The 20,047-nt window shown below is 41.6% G+C and overlaps 1 protein-coding gene across 1 annotated transcript in view; it reads left to right on the plus strand.

The window, feature by feature from the left end:
• Window positions 1–20,047, plus strand: part of IPO11 (importin 11) — a 565,426-nt gene that overhangs the window by 320,127 nt on the left and 225,252 nt on the right. Inside the window, exons 25-27 of the mRNA XM_040421326.1 lie at window positions 420–527; window positions 1,947–2,060; window positions 6,267–6,388. Of these exons, the coding sequence (XP_040277260.1) occupies window positions 420–527; window positions 1,947–2,060; window positions 6,267–6,388 (344 nt within the window). The remainder of the gene's footprint in view (window positions 1–419; window positions 528–1,946; window positions 2,061–6,266; window positions 6,389–20,047) is intronic.

Raw genomic sequence — 20,047 nt, forward strand, 5'->3', positions numbered from 1 at the left:
GGGACTGCCAGAGACAGCCAAGTACAGCAGTCGGCTAGTGTGCATGCTTGAATGACCGCTCTATTAATTTCGGATGTTCTCATGATTACTGAGGGTCCCAGCAGTCTGAAGCCATGTTATGGCTCTCTAAAACCACAACCCTATTTTCTAGGCACTTTTGAATGTTTCTAGCAAGGCACAAAAAGTATCTCAGATATATGATAAATGTGGTGCAATGCATTTGTGCAGGAGTTTTGGCACATTAGGAGCCACAATTCGGGCCCCAGTGAATCTGTTCCAATGTAATATAAGAGAATGAACTGCTGGTTGTATTCTGTTGACTTGTTTGCCTAGTTTGTATTGCTTTATAGTAGTTGATGTATAGTTATTTGTTTGCACCACTTGTTATTATAATAGATATGATGGCTCCTTTTTTTTAGGTTGTGGAGAATGCTCTCATGGTGAATCCAGATGTCTGCCCACAGATATTTCATGCTTTGCTGCCACCAGTTTTCAGAGGCATTCTTGATGGAAATAAGTTTTCAGAGGTAATCATTTTTTTTTTTTGTGTTGATGTAATAGTGACTGAATTCCCCAAACTACCGTTAAATCTAATGGTTGACGTCTTTCCAGTGTATTCCCATTGGATGCAGCTTCGCACTACTCTCCTGCTTTTTGTACAACAACTAACAGGGAAAAGCATATCACAAGCAGTAAGCAGGAGAGGAAGGCTGAAGCTGCATCACACAGTAATCACAGAAGACTCTGCAGGATGACTTCGGGACAGCAGTTTTACGCCTCTGATCTATCACTGGCTGCCCTTAGGACTCAGAGCAGAGCAAGTGTATTCTGATGAAACTGTGAACCACCGCCCCCCCATCTCTTCAAAGCTATAGGCATGGTGGGAAATGTAGGTTGCATTAGGGGAACCAGATATGAGAGGAAGAAGCAATCAAGATGGTAGACAACCCATAAATGGCCTATCAACTAAAACTGGCATACACAAGCGCCTCCACATTATTCTTTATTAATATGCTATAGTTCACTATATAGGCAAGAAGAAATATTTTTTCTAGAGTGCTTCTTTAAGCTGCAAAACTGTTCTGTAGATTTGCCACATATATATTTTTGAGTCCTTGTATGCAGCACATCACCCACTTTAGGTTAGCACATGCATCCACTAATGTTTAGATGGCCGAGTAGCTCATTAAGACTCTGTTCACATCTGTGTTGTTCCTTTCTGCCATGGGAGCAAAGTAAAAAAATACCAGTAGTGGAGGATCCTTCACCTGACGGAGACCAGCTGCACCCAACAGACCACCTTTACTGTCAAGGGGTCCATCAGTTTTCTGTTATGGTATCCGTCCTCTTACTGAACAGAATGGACTGCATGCTGTGCTATTTTGTCCAACATTTTTTACGCAATCTGCAACAAAGGCTCCTGAGCCCCCAGTGCAGATGTGAACAAAGCCTAAAATGTCAACACCATTGCCACAGTGTCTGCATAGTAATGAAAGCGGCAATGCCTCCCATAACAGTGCCTGACACCACATTGCTCCCATAAACAGTGACTGCTAACATGCATTCTCCGTAATAATGCTTGTCAGCTGTGTGCCAGGTGCGCCCGCCATTGGCCATAGACCAGCCATAGAGCTCTAGAACATGGAATTTATGTGTCAACAACCCCTTAGTGGTTGGTCGTTAATTACTCCCTCCTACAGCAAGTCGTAGCTGAGACAGCTTTATTCACATGTGGCTTTGCTATAAGTACACACACATATAGTAGTTAGGGATGAGCTGCACGCAGACTTTTTGGACGGCAACAGCTCCATTTTCAACTTTTGGCCGTCTATTTCTTGTTTTTCTTTTCTTTAGCCTTTCAAGGACTTATTGTACCACTATGCTTGTGTTTCTACATATGCAATCTATTCAAATTGTAAACTTTTTTCATTTTTGTGAACTTCTAGAGATATCCAGTTGTTATGGCTACATACCTTGGTGTCTTTGGACGTGTCCTTCTGCAGAACCAAGCTTGCTTTTCCTCATTATTAAATCAGATGGCCCAGGAATACAGTCAAGAGGTTAGTATTGGATATACAAGTATCTAACATAAGGGGGCTTGGTCAAGCGAATCGTCATGAATATGTACATTAATCTTGGAACCAGTAACTTCACCGAGACATGATAAAGAAGCTTCTGAGATGTGCAGCAACTATAGCATTGTTCGGGGAGAATTGATCAATAAAACGATATGAGTTGGAGCTTGCCACCATTTTTTTTCTTACATATTCTGTAGGGATTTGTGAGAAAACTCTTTGCCTCAATGAAATCTGTATGGAGGTGTATTATGAGCCCATAGATTTTGGATCTGTAATACAAGCATGTGCGTGAAGCTTTTTTGCAAACAGAAACAAGATACCATATATTTGGACCTGAAGCTGCCCGTAGACATAACGTTTACAAAGTCTTAGTGTAGGTTCACCTCTGTTGATCTGGCAGGCTTTTTCCGACACAGAGCAGCCTACCAGAGTTCACCGGATCCAGCCTAGCCGGCTACTGCTGTTCACCAACAGCCTGCCAGATGAGATAACTGAAAGTGTGAATAATTGCACCTATTTTTACAAAGAAGAAAACATCATTGAATATTTTGGGTATTTTCCTTCCTTCTGCTGTTTTCTGTAAATGTACATTTTCTCTCTTGCGGTCTCTTCCACCTGGTATGATGGTAGAGCTGTGCTGTGTGCTCTGGTCCAATAACATTCCCCTCTGCTGCTCTGACCCCCGTCTCACAACAGGATATTCACTGAGGGTGAGAAATTGCAGCTGCATCCCCCTCTTCTCCCCACCTCCTTGTCTTCTGTATGCTATACTATTCTAGACAGATTTAGTGGGAACCTACAAGGTGTCTAAACATATAGCCTGGTAGGAAGTGATGATGATGCCCCTTGTCTCTTATGCAGAGTTTTATATCTTCCCATGTACTGCTGATTTATACCGCAAAATTCTAACGTTAAAAACGCTCTATAGCACAACCTCAGAAGCAGCAGCATTAGTGAGGAACATTGAATGGCAGAATTAGGCAATTTTGATGTTAATCCAGAAGATAATTAACAGTAAATTACATACAAACCAGCAGCAGTCTCTCTGTCAGTCTTTCTGCCTCGGCCTGTCTGCTGTAGCCCCTCTCTTTTCCTTCTTGCCCTCCCCTCACCATAGACTTCTATGTTGTCCGATCCTTAAAAGAGTTATCCGGGTAGAAGTTCTCCCCTTTCCCTGTGCCTCTCCTGCCAGGTCCTGCAACTTACTAATACATTTGCACTCCTCCGGAGATTGGGAGAGTGGTCTTGTGACTGTACCCTCTGTGGACACTGGATTACCTCTGACATCACGACCAGGCCTCCTATGAATCCCCGCCCGAATGGTTGTGATGTCAGACCCACGTGATCTTGGAATGGGCTGGTCAATGCTCTCAATCCACAAGCAGGGTAGGTGGAATCCACTGCTTGTCATATAGAGGCTGTGTGGGAGGAAACATTAGGAGGAGTCAGCAAGGGGGTGATGGAGGGTGTAGTGGGCAGAGTTTTTATCTCAGGGAAGGGTGTAGTGGGCATTTATATTTTTACCTGATCTTGCAGCACACTGCACAATGGGACGTGTTGTGGCTGCTGCTCATCTACATCCACAACCTGGAAGTTCAGGTTGTAAACAGTGACGCTCAGCAGGAACACGGAGACAGATACATTATTATGCTGTGTAGGCGACTAAACGAGGTTTACACAGTTAAATGACATTTTTAGGATCCTGCACAACCCCTTTTAGTGTGCAGGCAGCCTGTCTTCTCTGAAGACTGATCTAAGCGGTGAACTAAGAGTTAAAGGGGATGTGGCACTTCAACAAATGGCATTTATCATGCAGAGAAAGGTAATACAAGCCACTTACTAATGCATTGTGATTGTCCATATTGCTTCCTTCACTGGCTGGGTTCATTTTTCCATCACATTATACACTGCTCGTTTCCATGGTTACGACCACCCTGCAATCCAGGTGGCCATGCTTGCGCACTATAAGAAAAAAACACCAGCCTATGTGAGCTCCCACAGGGTCAGCCACCAGAGAGGCCAGTACTTTTTCCTATAGTGTGCAAGCACGGCCACCGCTGATGGATTGCAGGGTGGTCGTAAATGTGATGGAAAAATAAATCAAGCCAGCAAAGCAGGCAATATGGACAATCACAATACATTAGTAAGTGTCTTGTATTAACGCTCTCTACATGATAAATGCCACTTGCTGAAGTGAGACAAGCCCTTTAAATTATATAGCATTTGTATATTTTCCAATACCTGTGTATGTACCTTCAAGTCACATCTATCTAGAAGCAGTGTATTCCAGTGCTGTACACTTTTGCAATGAAGTTACATTTTCTGACTTATATTTGAAATGATCAGGTTTCGATTTTCGACTTGTGCCTTAAGATAAGCCCCATAAGTGCACTGCAGCATTCAGGGAAATTAGTTCTGTTTACATTCAGTTGAAGTGATTACAAGGAGAAGGTCCCAAGGCTGTGATAGAAAACACTTGTACCTGTTTTCCCAGGAATTACTGCCGGTATAATGACGATCTGGTAACACAATTTGTTTTCCTTTTTATTGCACTCTACCGTCAGGACAATTTCTGAGCTCATTTACTGCTAATTTATACCAAAAAAAAATCAAACCTTAAAAACAAAAAGCTTTTAAATATACTCAGTCCCGAAAAGACTGCTCCATAGACAGTGATTCCAATATGCTGCCTTTATTAACCCTTTCACTACCGGAGGTTTTTTCGTTTTTGCGTTTTCATTTTTCCTCCCTATTTTCCTTGAGCCATAACTTTTTTAGATTTCCGTTCACATAGCTGTATGAGGGCTTATTTTTTGCGGGACAAGTTGTACTTTCTATTGCCACCATTAATTATGACATAAAATGTAGCGGAAAGCTGTAAAAAAAAATCCAAATGGGGCAGAATTGGAAAAAAAACACAATTCCTCCACCGTTTGACGGGTTTTGTTCCCACGATATTTCGTTTGCGGCAAAACTGACCCATGTCCTTCATTTTATGGGTCACTACGATTACAACGATACCCCATATGTATACGTTTTACATGTCTAAAAAGCGTAAAAATAAATTTTAACTTTGATAATTTTTTTATTTTTTTTTGACATCGCCATATTACATCACCCATAACTTTTTTATACTTATGTCTATTGAGCTGTTTAGGGGCTCATTTTCTGCGGGACAATCCGTCGTTTTTATTGATGTTATTTTGGAGTGTGCCTGACTTTTTGATCACATTTTATTTAATTTTTTGGGGTAAGAGAAGCAATGAAAAAATGGCAGATCGGCCATTTTGACCCTTTTTTTCGTTATGCCATTCGCCGTATTGGAAATTATTTTTTTTCTATTTTAATAGTATGGGCATTTTCGGTGATGGTGATACCCATGATGTTTATATTTATTGTTATTTAGGTATTTATTTTTTAATTATACAAAATGGGGTTTGATCTAAACTTTTTATTTTATTTTTATTTTTATATATATTTTTTTAACATTTTTTTTATTTTCTTGTGATGATTGAGGCTCATATCTGAGCCTATAAATTATGTTTTTTAATTAAAAATGTTGTTCTATCAGGGTTTTTAAAATGCGATTTAAACTGAATATTGCTCATTTCTTATCATGGCCTGCCATCTGGTGACCAAAATAAGAATTGCAGCATGAATGCTTTCAGCCTCGTTAGCGAGGGCCAACGGGAGGAGGAGAGCGCTCGCTGGCCTTGTCTATCAAGTGGAGGAGGGGGCATGTTTATAGTCCGAGGATGTGGCGGCTACCAGCAAGTAACCGCCCAAGTTGCTGGTAGTGAAGTAATTAGCATATTATAAAAGTACGATTTTTTAAGAAGTAAGAGTGATATATATGGACTCAACTGACATTAGCAAATAGCTAATGTCCGATACTGAAAATTGCTAAATGGGGGGTGACAGAAGCACTTTAAGATAAGCCCCATAAGTGCACTACAGCATTCAGGGAAACTAGTTCTGTTTACATTCGGTGGAAGTGATTACAAGGAGAAGGTCCCAAGGCTGTGATAGAAAACACTTGTACCTGTTTTCCCAGGAATTACTGCCGGTATAATGACGCTATCACATCCTTCCAGGTGGCAATGGCTGATCTGGAAACACAATTTTTTCTTCCTGTTTATTGCACTCTACCGTCAAGACGTTTCTGAGCTCATTTAGCTTTCTTTGCAGGCCGACCAGATTCTTGGAAATATGATTGAAATGTGGGTGGATAGGATGGACAACATTACACAGCCAGAGAGGCGGAAGCTCTCTGCTCTCGCTTTGGTTTCTTTGCTGCCCACAGTTAACAGGTAAGTGTTTTTCTTCTGTGCAAGATGACTACTTCATTGGGGTGGGAGGGGGTGATAAATATTGAAAAACTGAGAATACTGTTGGAGCAGCCATGCTGTTGTTGACCTGACCCCTATGTATAAATCAACTTAGCAGCACTGGACATTGCTGCAAATGAGGCTCCAAAGATATCATTCACTCATATATCACTCATAGTAACATGTATTCCCCCCCCCCCCCCCCCAATGAACCTTTGTTGAGAAGGAGAAGATCCAGTGTGAAACTCAATTAACTTTAGGTTTTTAAATTAAATCTGTCAGTTTTGACCATGCTAAAATGCTGACTTCACTGGGTAGGGGCTGGGGAGATTAATGCCTTTCAACCCCTCCCCCTGCTTTGAATACCAGGAGTAGCATCCAAACATGAGACTACTAGAGCCACTACTCAGAGTAGAGGTGACGGCCTGTGAAGCAGCTCAGTTCAAAGAGCACTTCAGAATGAAGCTCCGCCTCCTGGACACTTGCAGGAGCACCATCTGGCACAATAAAAGTTCATGAAAGTGCAGACATGAAAAAAAAGTATATGGAGCTAAAATGTGCAGTGTTTGGGGAAATTTCATTATCAGAGAACCCCTTTAAATGTTGCATGATGTTTACATACAGGACTTCCTGTTTTCATCAGCTTCTTACTGGGTTTGTTAACCAAATCCATCATGCATTTTTCTGTAATGTTTCACAGGGTTTCCTCTACCTGCCACACTGTTCCCTCTGCAGTAGTCATGACCTTCCCTCTCCATATTAATTAGGCAAAGCAAGCCTGGTGAAACTTTACATAGCAAAGCAAGCGGAGTGTGGTTACAAAATCCAGCAGGAAGCTGATGAGAACAGGAAGTTCTGCATGTAAACATCCTGCCAGGATGCAGTGATTCTGAGAACAGGGAATGGAAAGGACTGACATGAAAAACGTATATATGAAGCAAAAATATGCAGTGGTTGGGGTTACTCTGGGCATATAAAATGAAATTTCATTATGGGACTGGAGAACCCCTTTAAGATTATATGAAAAGTTTTAAAACACTTTAAAAATGTCTAATTAATTTAACTTTTTTCGGCCAGTGAATGGAAATGTTTATTATGAATATTCAGTGGCTGATCTCCTTTCCTATACATTTGCTTGGAAGGAATCTGTCCATTTTGAATTTGTGAATGCTAATCCTTTGTTACAGCCAACTTTCATCCAGTGTCCGTGGCTAACTGAAGATGTATAGTATCAGGGACTTCAGTTATGCATCTTGTCATGATTACTGTTTTGTGCTTCTGATCTTTGAATGTGTCCCTCTTGTCAATTACTTGTTTTTTCAAATGAGGCATAGAGAGATTAGTGCTAGTAAAACACTAGAGAGCCAATTAACTAGGTTGAGTCATTTCTTAAGAAACTGTAGACAGAGCTCTATCAGTCCCATAGAAGTGAATGGAGCAGTGGACAGGCATGCCCACTACCACTCAGAAGAGGGCCCTCAGAAACCCCTTATTCTTCTGATCACTAGAGGTCTCAGCTGCCAGATGCCTTTAAGTGGGATATCCACTTTATTTTATAGGTTTTTACTGACCATCATTTAGGCTGGGTTTCCACATTCAGGCATTTTTAAGCAGTTTTTATAGCCAAAGCCAGAAGTAGATTCGAAAAGAAGGAAAGACTCAGTGTTACCTTTATACATGTCCTCAGGTTATGATCTGTTTCTGGCTTTGGACTTCAAAAGTTGCATCAAGAAACCTGAACGTGGAAGCCGAGCCTTAGGTGGCTACTTTTAGGCTAGGTCTACACAGCTACATGCGTCGGTGAAAAGTTGTGCAACATTTTTTGTAATGATATATCCTTCCAAGTCAGATTTTTTTTTCATGACTGTCACAGTCGCAGCATGTCCCATTGCAACACCATTACCGTCTTAAAATACATTACAGACTGTGATTTTGGCTTTGATCTGATTCTCTTCAGTCTGGGTGATGAGCTTCAGAATGGATTATAACAGCCCGATATTCTAGCAAATTATCAGGAAGGAATGCTCCTTCATATGCTCGTTCCTGACAAGCTGCCCGTCTGAAGGTGCAGCTGATTACATGATGAACGAGAAAAATGCTTGTTTATTGGGTGATCCTGTCATACGTGCAGGCACCTAAGTTATTGTTTCTGGGCAGCAGATCGTGTGGTCAAAACTGCGATCTGCTGCCGAGAAACAATGCAACTTTATGAGGACATGCAATAGCGATCCCTCGTTTTCATACTGTGGAGGAGATCACTGCATGTAAAAGCAGTGGTCCAGAATCACACCTTTTTACTAAATAGGTGTTAAGTATCTCATCAGTGTTGGTCTGAACGTTGGGACTCCCAACAATCACAAGCACAGGGGTCCAAGTGTCTGTACTCGGCTTTCTCCATTAGTCACTTAGACTTTGGAGGAAGGAGCAGTGCACACGTGTGACCACCTCTCCATTCAAAAAGGGGGCACGGATCCCAGTTCTTGTGACCGGTGCGTGGTCCCAGCTGTTGTATCCCCAGTGATCAGACATTTATAACCTATCCTGTGGATGAATGATAAGTTGTGATTCTGATATTCTTAGCATCTGTCCTAAAAATTTTCTTTTCTACGGCATAAGTAGCCTCCCCCCCATTCAAATCTACGTTCTACTAGATCAAAGTATGATGTCTTACAGGTATTCGGACCAAGCGCCGTTTGCAAATCCCTTTTTGTTGTCAATGGCTTTGCAATCAATGGGAAGCCGACAAGTTCTCTGACACTTTGAACGACTCGAGTGTTAATTATTCCAAAGCATAACAGTGTTAAATTACATTTTGCTCTCTTATAGTGGAAGTCTTAAATCTGCAATCCTCCTTTCTGCGGCCGACGTTTCCTTCACGTGTTAACCTGAAAAAACAAGTTTACTTATTTTCCCCCCTGCCTTTTACAATGTACTGCATACTCATTTGTAAGGATGAGGAAACGTTCTGGTCCAGTGCTTTTCATCAGAAGTTTGTCGTTTCTTCTATAATGTATTAGGCTACCTGCACACTGTAGTGGGTAGTCTTGCAGAAATTCCACATGAATTTGTTTCCATACCAAATCAAAATCTGCTTGTGTTACTTACGGATTTGATGTGATTGTTGCCACAGATCTCACCTTCCATTAAAAAGGGTTAAATTTGCACCAAAAATTGACATGCTGCAGATTTAAGAGTCTGCTCAGAAGGAAAAAGAAAAGTGTACATGAGGTTTGCCGATACCGCCCGTATTCTGTAACATGTGCAGGTACCCCTAGGCTACTTTCACACTTGCGTTGTTAATTCCGATATTGAGATCCGCCAGAGAATCTCAATACCGGAATTAAACTGATTTGTTTTGATTTTGCACATCAGGATGCATCCGTTCCGTTAGGATGCGATTGTATGAAATCAAAATGGAGATAAAACTGATCCTTCACTAAATACATTGAAAGTCAATGGGTGACAGATCCATTTTTTTAGTCTCCTAAAAAAAACGATCCGTCACCATTGACTTACATTGTTTTCAGATCCGGGTTTTTTTTCCCCTCATTTTTATTACCGGACACAAACCTGCAGCTTGCAGCGGTTTTGTGTCCAGTAACAAAACTGAATGCTTCCGGAACGGGAGACATCCTGATGCATCCTGAATGGATCTCTTTTCATTCAGAATGCATGAGGACTAAATGGAAGCGTTTTTTTCCGGTATTGAGATCCTCTGCCGGATCTCCATACCGGAAAACAACAACGCAAAGTGTGAAAGTACTCCCGTTACACTGCTCATGGACCTTTTTAGAAAACGTCTGTTATGATCAGTGATGAGATTTTAGTTTTTGCAATCTGCATCTGCATTTTCCCTATATTTGTTGGTTGTGCATCAATCTGCATATAGTAGATCCTGTAGGTAATAAGCGAAAATTGGATTTAATAGGTTTATCCACATCTTGGTCTATTCATGGTATATCTACAGGATATGCCATTAAGCTGCCGGTTTAACCTGTTGGACCCTCACCTATTTAGAGTACAATAGCTCAGTGTGCTCGCCTCTCTACATTCAAGTTTATGGATGCGACAAAAGATTAAGTGATCATTGTGCCCACAAAAATGTCACTGTGAAACGGCATCGGCAGACATTTTTTTCTCCCTATACATCCTCACCGATCAGGAATTAATGGCATGTCCTGTGTATACATTAAAATCAGACAGATTTGTGACAGATTCTGCACCAAGTACGTTCGTATGAGTATGGATTTACAAAACCGTATTCACATTCTGTTGCACAAGTTCCTGCGATATTGAGACTTTGCAGTAAATTTACTAATCTCGCTGTATTCTCCTGTAGTTTCTTCATGCAAATGCTGTGAATTTCACCCAGATTCCTCTATAATAATTGCACAGGTCCCAAGTTATTATTAGAATATATAATGAACGGCCCACCTGATAGACAGAAATAATGAAATAAAATTACCGTATTTTCCGGCGTATAAGACGACCCCCAACTTTTCCAGTTAAAATATAGGGTTTGGGGTATAGTCGCCGTATAAGACTACCCCTCTTCCAACTCTATTTACTTTGGCATCAAGATCTGCAGGCAATTGTTGTGCAATTTTCGTCTTTTGCCTCAGTACCATATTATGCCTTTCCAAGACTCTAGTACACCAGGATACAGAGGCCTTAGATCTGTTGCTGTAATCTGGGTTAGATTTGGCCACTGAAGTGCAAACAAACGTATTTTATTTTGTGTCACTACATAACCGATTTGGCGATGGTCATTCACCGTGTCTGCTACATGTTTTTCGAGTTCTGGCCAATGCGGGGTGCCTCTTCTTAATGCACACTTACCTCTTGATATACTCTTTAATGCTTTTTCATTTGCTTTCCAGTCCCGAACTATCTTTTCTGTTACTCCATATTGTCTTGCAGCAGCGCAGTTATTATGTCCCATGGCAAAGTTTACAACTTTAAGTTTGAAACTGGCTTCATATTTTTTCTTTCTTCTTGCTGGAAGAGCCATGATGGGGTCTTGACTGTTAGCCATTTGTATACTGTACTGTATGTACTGGTGCTGTACTGTATGAACCGGTACAGATACTGGTGCTGTACTGTATTCACCACCACATGTATCTGCTCCCCAGATAGACTCTGTTTTTTCACCAAACTTCATTAGAGATCCGCCGTTCCAACATTAGAATTGGCTGAAGTGCAGATGCTCCTGCTTCCCCCTGCGTTCCCTCAGAATCGCCAATCCAACCCAGTATACAACAACCAGCCAATCACGGTTGGCGATGTACCGGTATTTCCTGCGCACACTGCATACAAAGCCTGCTTGGATTGGGTGGGTCAGTTCTCCCTTGCTGCCCAGCCCTCCCTGTCTTCAAGACGATCCGAGCGGTAGTATGCAATGTAATACTGACGGCATGAGAAAACCACTAAGAGCAGAGAGAGGGGGCTGCTTCAGGAGCGGCTGGCGGGGATGCAGCGCACGATGGGTCAGCTAGAGAGCGCCTGTCCCTGAAGCTGGAGAAGGACAGCTTCTCCAGTCCGGCTAGGAAGTAAGTTTCAGCACGCCGTGTACCGGCATATAAGACGACACCCGGCGTATAAGACAATTTTCATGTGTTAAAAAGTAGTCTTATACGGAGGAAAATACAGTATATATGGTAACTATATTTGGCTGGATATCACTCTACCTATAATATAGTCCAAGGCACTTGTCTGGTGCTACAAGGAGTACATACAAAAAATGTTTTATTGTTCACATAAAACATACATATAAGGCTACATGCATACGACCGTATGTTTTGCGGTCCACATACGTATGCCATCCGTTTTGTTTTTTTTGCAGATCCATTGTAACAATGCCTAAAACGGACAAGAATAGGACATGTTCTATTTTTTTTGCAGGGCTACGGAACGGACATACTGATGCGGACAGCACACGGTGTGCTGTCTGCATTTTTTGCGGACTCGTTGAAATTAATGGGTCTGCATCCTATCCGCAAAAAAAACGGAACGGACACGGAAACAAAATACGTTTGTGTGCATGAGGCCTAACTGCGATATAATGTAGCAATATCCTAGATAGAATTAATATACAACAAAAATTGCAGTCCAGAAATATACGCGGTAATGCTGCGGGCCCAGCAGCTTATATGTTGTATATATGGATCCATAAAAATCAACAATAAAAATGGCAAGCGTCTGAGTAAAAATGTATGACCCACAGTTTGTTGGGAGGCAGTCAATAATTAGTGCAAAAACTGCAAAGTCATCCAACCCCTATAATGACCCCCCCAATGCCTGGGCCCCTCATATAGGTTATACTTACCCCTGATCCCCGCACTGCCGCGGCTGCTTCTGCCCGTTTTGTGGATTAAAGCATCCGGCGAAGGGGGGGGGGGGCAAAGGTTGGATCTGCCAATAGCAGGCCGCGACGGTGACAAGCCTCCCTAGCAATTAGGGTGACGCTAGGGAGGCTCGTTCCCGTCATGGCCCGGAATGGAGTGGTAGATTGACCGTACATGGCGCTGCTCCATTCATCTCCACGAGACTGCCGGAGATAGCAGAGGACAAGTGCTTGACTGTTTCAGGCAGTCCTGTAGAGATAAATGGATTGTGCGTGCTCGAGCTGATGGGGACCCCCAGTGATCTAATAGTTGTACCCTCTCCTGTGAACATGGGGTGACTTGATGTACCTGAAACACACCTTTAACTGGGAAAATGCTTTTCCATTTATATTACCTTGACGTGCTGTAAATCACGTTACCTTTAAAGTTCACTGATGGAACTCAATGTATCTCTTTCAAGTACAGGTATTTTTAAGACATTGTGCAGAAGGTCACATGCTTTATTCGATATGAGAAAGTCAGATTTTAATTGCACAAGATAGATGCAAGGTAGAAGCCATGGAAAACCTCATCCTTCTCTTTCTTGAAAACGCTGAACATTAGCATTTTTTCTGCACGCACCGTTCCATTCAACAGAGCATAGCTCTGCCCTGAGATAAGTGCACAGGCGTCCCTTTGGTATAACATGTATCTCCCGAATGTAAATGTGCCGTAATAACTGACAGGAAATGAGCTTCTCCTTTTAAAACTTCCCTTTACTTGTTGGCATTTTATGTGTCTGTTTTATTTGCAATTTGCATCTTTTACTGTATTATTATAGCGCTTTTATGCCTTAGTGTTCACTTCTTTGGAACTAAATGGAAACTTTAGGAGGGGAGGTTTATAGCTGACAAGGTGGATGTGGACTTTTGCCTTTCTTTTGTTTACTAATCCAAGTAGTATGGATTAAATAAGGAGAACCAATATTAACGGAAATTGTTCTTAGAAAAAGAAATGAGAGAACTTTCTTTTTTTTGACCAGTTTTTAAAAGGGGTTTTCTGAGTGTTTTATAGGTCATCAGTATTTGATCAGAGGGCACTGATCACGTGTCTGAGGCACTCTCCAGTGAGCGCCGCCGCCTTCTCACAGCTTACCAAGCACAGCGCCGTCCATTGTATAGCGGCTGTGCTTGATTGGGACTTGAATAGACCAATGTATGTGATGTCGCTAGCTTAGGGTAAGCTGTGAGGAGGCTGTGGTGCTCACTGGATCGCTGCAACCTCTTCAAATAGCAGATCATGGGGGTGCCATAAGTCGGACTCCCATTGATTAGATACTGTATAAATTACTTAGGAAAACCTCTATAACCCTATTGGCAGGAGTGGAGCAGACACAGCAAGGTTGGGTCAGTGGGTGACTTTAGGAGGATATTAGAAAATAATTATTAAAATGTGTATGGAAATCTTGGTAAACAGAAACGTTATGGGTGGTAACTGGAAAAATAAAAAAAAAATTGAAAAGAAAATCCAAGTAGGAACAGAAGTCACAGGGTCATACATTGGTGAGTAGTAGGGATGAGCGAATCGACTTCGGATGAAACATCCAAAGTCGATTCGCATAAAATTTCATTTGAATACTGTACGGAGCGAGCGCTCCGTGCAGTATTAGAATGTATTGGATCAGATGAGACAAAGTTATTACTTCACGAAGTCTCGCGAGACTTCAGGTTATAACTTCAAAAACTAATTTCTACTGTAAAAACCTTTTCCCGAACAGTTCCAAATGGTCTAAATTTAAGCCCGCTTGGAAGCTGTCTTACATTTAGACCGGCTCTGGATGCGTCGAAGTTATGTAGTGGCCAGCTCCGCTTCATAACTTCAGCGGATACACTGCCAGATAAAGGGGTTATTAAGACCAGAGTCTAAAACGCCGGTCTTAAAAAATAACCCCCAGAGTGCCTACGGTTCTGGGATATTTGAGTGCACATGCAGGAACAAGCAGTATACAATTCCTTCATCTTAACAGCCTTTTTCTAAGAAAAAAAAGACTGTATTGATCAAAAAAAAAGTTCAAAAGCAGATTGTGTCAATAGGAGTCATTTATTTTCTATTGTGTCTAATTTCAGGCAATTTGCCGTAATTGCAGGCTTTGTACGTTGCATTGCCACTTAAAAACACTGCTGAATATATTTAATCTTTGTGTTTCCAGAACAGTTCTGAGACCGATCAATTTGTTTATTGTGGTGAACTTGGGGCATATATTTTCTGCACTGCATAAATCACGCTGGATGGCTACTCCGCACTCGTTAATATTCATAGTGGGGATTATATTAGCTTTAATCTAGTAGAAGCTGGCGGGTATAGAAAAGATACAGGTGGTTTGGAAAAATGAATATTGATGCAGCAATTGCAGGCTACTAACTGCAGCTGTGCCAGACCAATATGTTTTCAGGAGTTTCTGATAGAGGGGCTTTAGAAAACTAAAGAAATTATTGGCCATTTGCTTGTTTGAATGGCTCTGCTTTTTGCTGCCAGAACTAGGTAAAATCATGTCACATTGGGGTTGCGTTCTGTTCCATCAGGATCCTTTTGGATGGCAAGAATGGATTAATTATGAGTCAGTTGGGTCTGCTCGGAATTATTTGGAGCCATAAAGGCATGGTCTGGTGTGGAAGAACGTGACTGGCCGCATAGAGCCTTGACCTCCACCCCATCCAAACCTTTGGAATGAACTCGAACGGAGCTTGGGAGCCAGACCCTCATGCCCATCAGTGTCTGAACTCACAAATGTTCTTCTGGAGTATGTCATAAAAGCTCCTGTATGTATAGTATCACACAAAAGGGCCAGTCCAGCACCTTTACCCTTGGTTTCTTTAGAAACAAGCACCAAAAGTTCAATGTTGGATTCTTGGATGCAAACGCACACTTGACTTGGGCTTTGCCTGGTTTTGCAGCTAAGCCCCATTCACTTCAGTGAGGATGAGCTACAATACCAGACACTGCCCACTGACCCAACATGATTTTTGTATATTCGTATTTTTAATAAGTAGCTTCAGTATCACCTCAAGTTCCATTGAGACGTCATTGACATGGCCACTCTAATAACCTTGTTGCATTCCTATATTTTTAACTGAAAAAAAAAAAAGGCTTTTTATCCCAGCAGACTAAAGAATCCTTTTTAATAGACTGTGGAAAAACCCTTGGAGTTTCTCTTACCTGGCGGTTATAGTTATCCATCTTTACGTTAACCCATATTGCCAGACACCAGCATGAATTGAGCTGCGGCTCTGAAAAACATAATTTGCTTTATGGTTCAATATCTTTTTATTGAGATATAAGATACGTGGTAGCATAAATCGAAAGAATGCTTCATGAAAATTATAATTTCAATGTTTTGGTACCATACACCCCAGATGCTTAGACATCTGAACCCCACTGTTTCTGGTAATTGTTGGAGGTGTGATTCTGGTCAAGGGTCTTTATTCCACATCTTTTGGGACTGCCCAGTTATTTTTCCATTGTGGAAGGAAGTCCAACACCTTTTATTACAGATTTTTAATATTACCTTCTCACTAGATCCATACATGTTTTTATTGAACATGCCTCCAATGATACTAAAGAAGCCAGTGCTTTATTTGGTACTCCATGTTCTGTCGGCAGCAAAACGCCTTATTGCTAAGTTCTGGAAGAGGCGGGACATACCTACTAAATTAGTGCTGTTTAATAGTATTGCGGAGGTCAGAAGGATGGAGTATTTGACAGCAGTTACTAATAACACAGTAGATAAATTTAATACGGTCTGGCAGCCTTGGGATATTTTCTTTGATGTGAGCGACTAGGACCCCCTTCCCCTTTTCTTTTGTCTCTCCTCTCGTGTCTTGTCTTGTCTCTTAATTGTTTTCTCATACTATTTAATATCATAACAGAGTATGTAACTCATTTTCCCGGTTCTTAGGATTTCTTAGGATAAGACGTTATTTGCCTGGATTTGATTTGAGCTGCATTTTGATGCTGTATCTGTAATGTCATTCCTGTTGCTTTCTCATTTGGAATGTCTGATTGTCTAATGATCACATGAGAAATTGTACATGTATACTCTTATTATTGTACCTTTTTTCAATAAAAAAGACAATTAAACAAAAAAAAAAAGATAATTTCGACAAGTATGAGGAGTAGATCCTCTAAGGCAAACATATTACAAAGCATGTAACAATAATTAGACTAGTTTTCTGAAATCTACATAGGTGGTCTCAAGGTTGATATTATCACTATAGAGAACCTAAGAGACCAAGAATATATTGAGAAAAAACACTTAGAGAGAAAAAAGAAAAAGGGGAGGGGGGAAGTGCGTGGACAGACATGAACAAAGGGAAAAGAGGGGGGGGGGGAGGCGGGAAAAAAGCTAGAGCATCAACCAGGTATTATTATTTCAAGGCACCGGAAGCTACATTGCCGGTATTTAACCAACTCGAGAAAGCTGTTGAGGAGCAAAATTGATACCAAGGTTCCCAAACCTGCAAAAAGGCCGGAAGTATATTACGGTCGGTAGCGCCCAGTTCTTCCATGTGAACCAGGGAATCAAGCGCCGTGACCCAATGGACTCTGTAAACTCTCGGTCGATCTCCATCTGCGGGGAATGATCTGTTTCATGGCCAGGACAAACAATCTCAATGAGTTCTTTTTGACCTGGGAAATTCGGGCAGGGAAAATTGACAAAAGAGCTATAGCAGAAGATGCTTGTGCATTAGATCTGTAAATGTGGTTATGGAGAGAAAAGACTTCACGCCAGAGGGGGGCAACTCCTGGACAGTCCCACCAAATATGAGACATTGTACCCACATCTGAAGAGCATCTCCAGTACGTGTCTGATACTAGAACTGATGTAGTTTAACCGGGGTCCTATACCATCTGGTGAGAACCTTATAATTAAGTTGTTGTAGGTTGCAGGAAACCGTCAGAGCATGTGAAAAAAGTAAGGACCTTCTCCACTGCTCAACGCATCCCAATTCCGCTTCCCAATCAATCATGAATTTAAGTTTGGTGTGGGAGGGGTCAGCGGCGGTAACTCCAGGCTCCTCGATGTTCAGCGTGGCATATACCGTAGAAATAGTGTGTCTAGGCGAGATGTTCGCAACACACATTTTCTCAAAATCTGTTAGCGAAGGGCATGACTGTAATCCAGGTATCAGGGAATTGACAAAACTGTGAAGTTGTGGATAAAGAAACCACTGTCCCGGGGCAGAGGGGATAAAGTGTGAGAGGTCACTCAAGGGCAATATACCCTTTTGATTGTATATGTCTTTCAAACATATTGAGAGCTCACTCTCAGGTCTGAGGGCTGGTATTTGTTTGAGGCCTGATGGTAACTTTGGATGCTGTGTTAGGATAGTGAGGGGGCCTGGTAAATTTGCAAGATGGAGTTTTGTGGCGAATCTGTTCCACGTTCTAGCTAGTGAGAATAGAAGTAAGTCTTATTGTGAGTGAGGCAACTGGTACATGACATTCCGCGGCAGCCAAAATATACCTTTCGCCAGATGGGGGTTAATTTGTGTTCAATTTCCACCCATAAGGAAGGTCTAAGATACAGGTCATGATTGTGGCTCTGTAGTATGTGAGGAGATTAGGTAGGCCCGTTCCCCCTGCGTTTTTAGATCGTGTCAATAAATTGTAGTTAAGTCTAACCCTGGAGTTTTGCCAGATGAAGCGTGATATTAGACTTTTGAGTCGGCTGAAGTAATTGAGGGGTACACCACAGGGGATTGTTTGAAATATATATATAAGAGACGAGGCAAAATGTCCATCTTGATGGCATTGATTTTACCAAACCATGATATGTAAAGTGGTGACCATTTTTGAAGGTCTGCTTCTGTAGATCTAATCATGGGTTGGTAATTCAATTTGAAAAGGAGAAAGAGATTTGCTGGGATATGAACACCCAGGTGTTTGATAGACTGAGTGGCCCACTGAAAGGAAAATGAGTCCTTGAGAGAAGCGGCCTCCCGTTGTGGAAGTGTGATATTCAGTATTTCTGACTTCTGAATATTAACTTTAAAGTTGCTAAGGCGGCCGAAGAGCTCGAATTCTTTGAGAACAGATGGTAGGCCAATTCTCGGGGATGTCAAGTATATAAGCAAATCATCTGCAAAAAGGGATAGTTTATGTTCGGTCTTACCTAGTTTAAGTCCTCGTATGGAGGAGTTAGCTCTAATGGAGTTTGCAAGGGGATCCATCACTAAAATATATATAAAGGGTGATAAAAGACACCCCTGGCGTGTCCCATTTTGTATCATAAAGGGAGTAGATAACAATCCATTAACTCGCACGCAGGCCGAAGGGGAGGAATATAGCGCTAAAATTCTATGTAGCATCTTAGCCCCTAGACCAATATGAATTTGTGTTTCTTCTAAAAACCGCCAATTAACTCTGTCAAATGCCTTCTCAGCATCCACTGCGAGAAGGCACAAGGGCAACTTATGTAATTTCGCTCTGGCTATCAGACCTATGGATTTTATGGATTTGAGGGTATTGTCTCGGGCTTCCCGTCCCGGCACAACCCCAACTTGTTCTCTATGTATAAAGTTTGGGATAAGAGGATGTAGTCTGAAGGCTAGAAGCTTGGCGTAGACTTTAAGATCTATAGTTATAATCGATATAGGTCTATAGTTCAAACATGCCTTAGGGTCTCTTCCTGGTTTGGGAATAACCGTTATATGTGCTTGTAAAGCCTGAAACGGAAATCGACAGTCTTTGGAGATAGAGTGAAATGTGTCAGTCAATATTGGAACGAAGTCCTCTTCTAGGACTTTGTAAAAGCGGGGTGACATCCCATCTGGGCCGGGGCATTTTCCATTTTTCAAGTCTTTAATGGCGCATCAAATCTTGGAATGAGTAAAATCATCCTCTAAGGAGGCAGCTGTATCATTGGAGATAAGGGGTGGGCCATATTGTGACAAGTAGTGTTGGATATTATTCATACTAGGGGATACGTGTGTGTCTCCCCTGGGTTTGAGGTTGTACAAATTTGAGTAGTAAGACCTAAACTCCGAAGATATCTCTGATGGGGCATGAACCAGTCCTCCTGAGGGTGTATTGAGGGCCGCTACATGGGTTAGAGGAGTCTTAGGGTGAAGCATTCTCGCTAACCATTTCCCACTCTTATTGCTATATTCGAAATAACCGTGCTTAATTTTATCTTTAACACGTAGCGATTTCTGGTCTAAGATCTGTAAGATTTGATGTCGTATGGAGGAAATATCATTTTTAAGGATATCTGAAGGGGATATCTTATTCTGGGACTCTTTTATATTAAGATCGGAGA

This window comes from Bufo bufo, chromosome 2 (genome assembly GCF_905171765.1).
Source record: "Bufo bufo chromosome 2, aBufBuf1.1, whole genome shotgun sequence".
Lineage (NCBI taxonomy): Eukaryota > Metazoa > Chordata > Amphibia > Anura > Bufonidae > Bufo > Bufo bufo.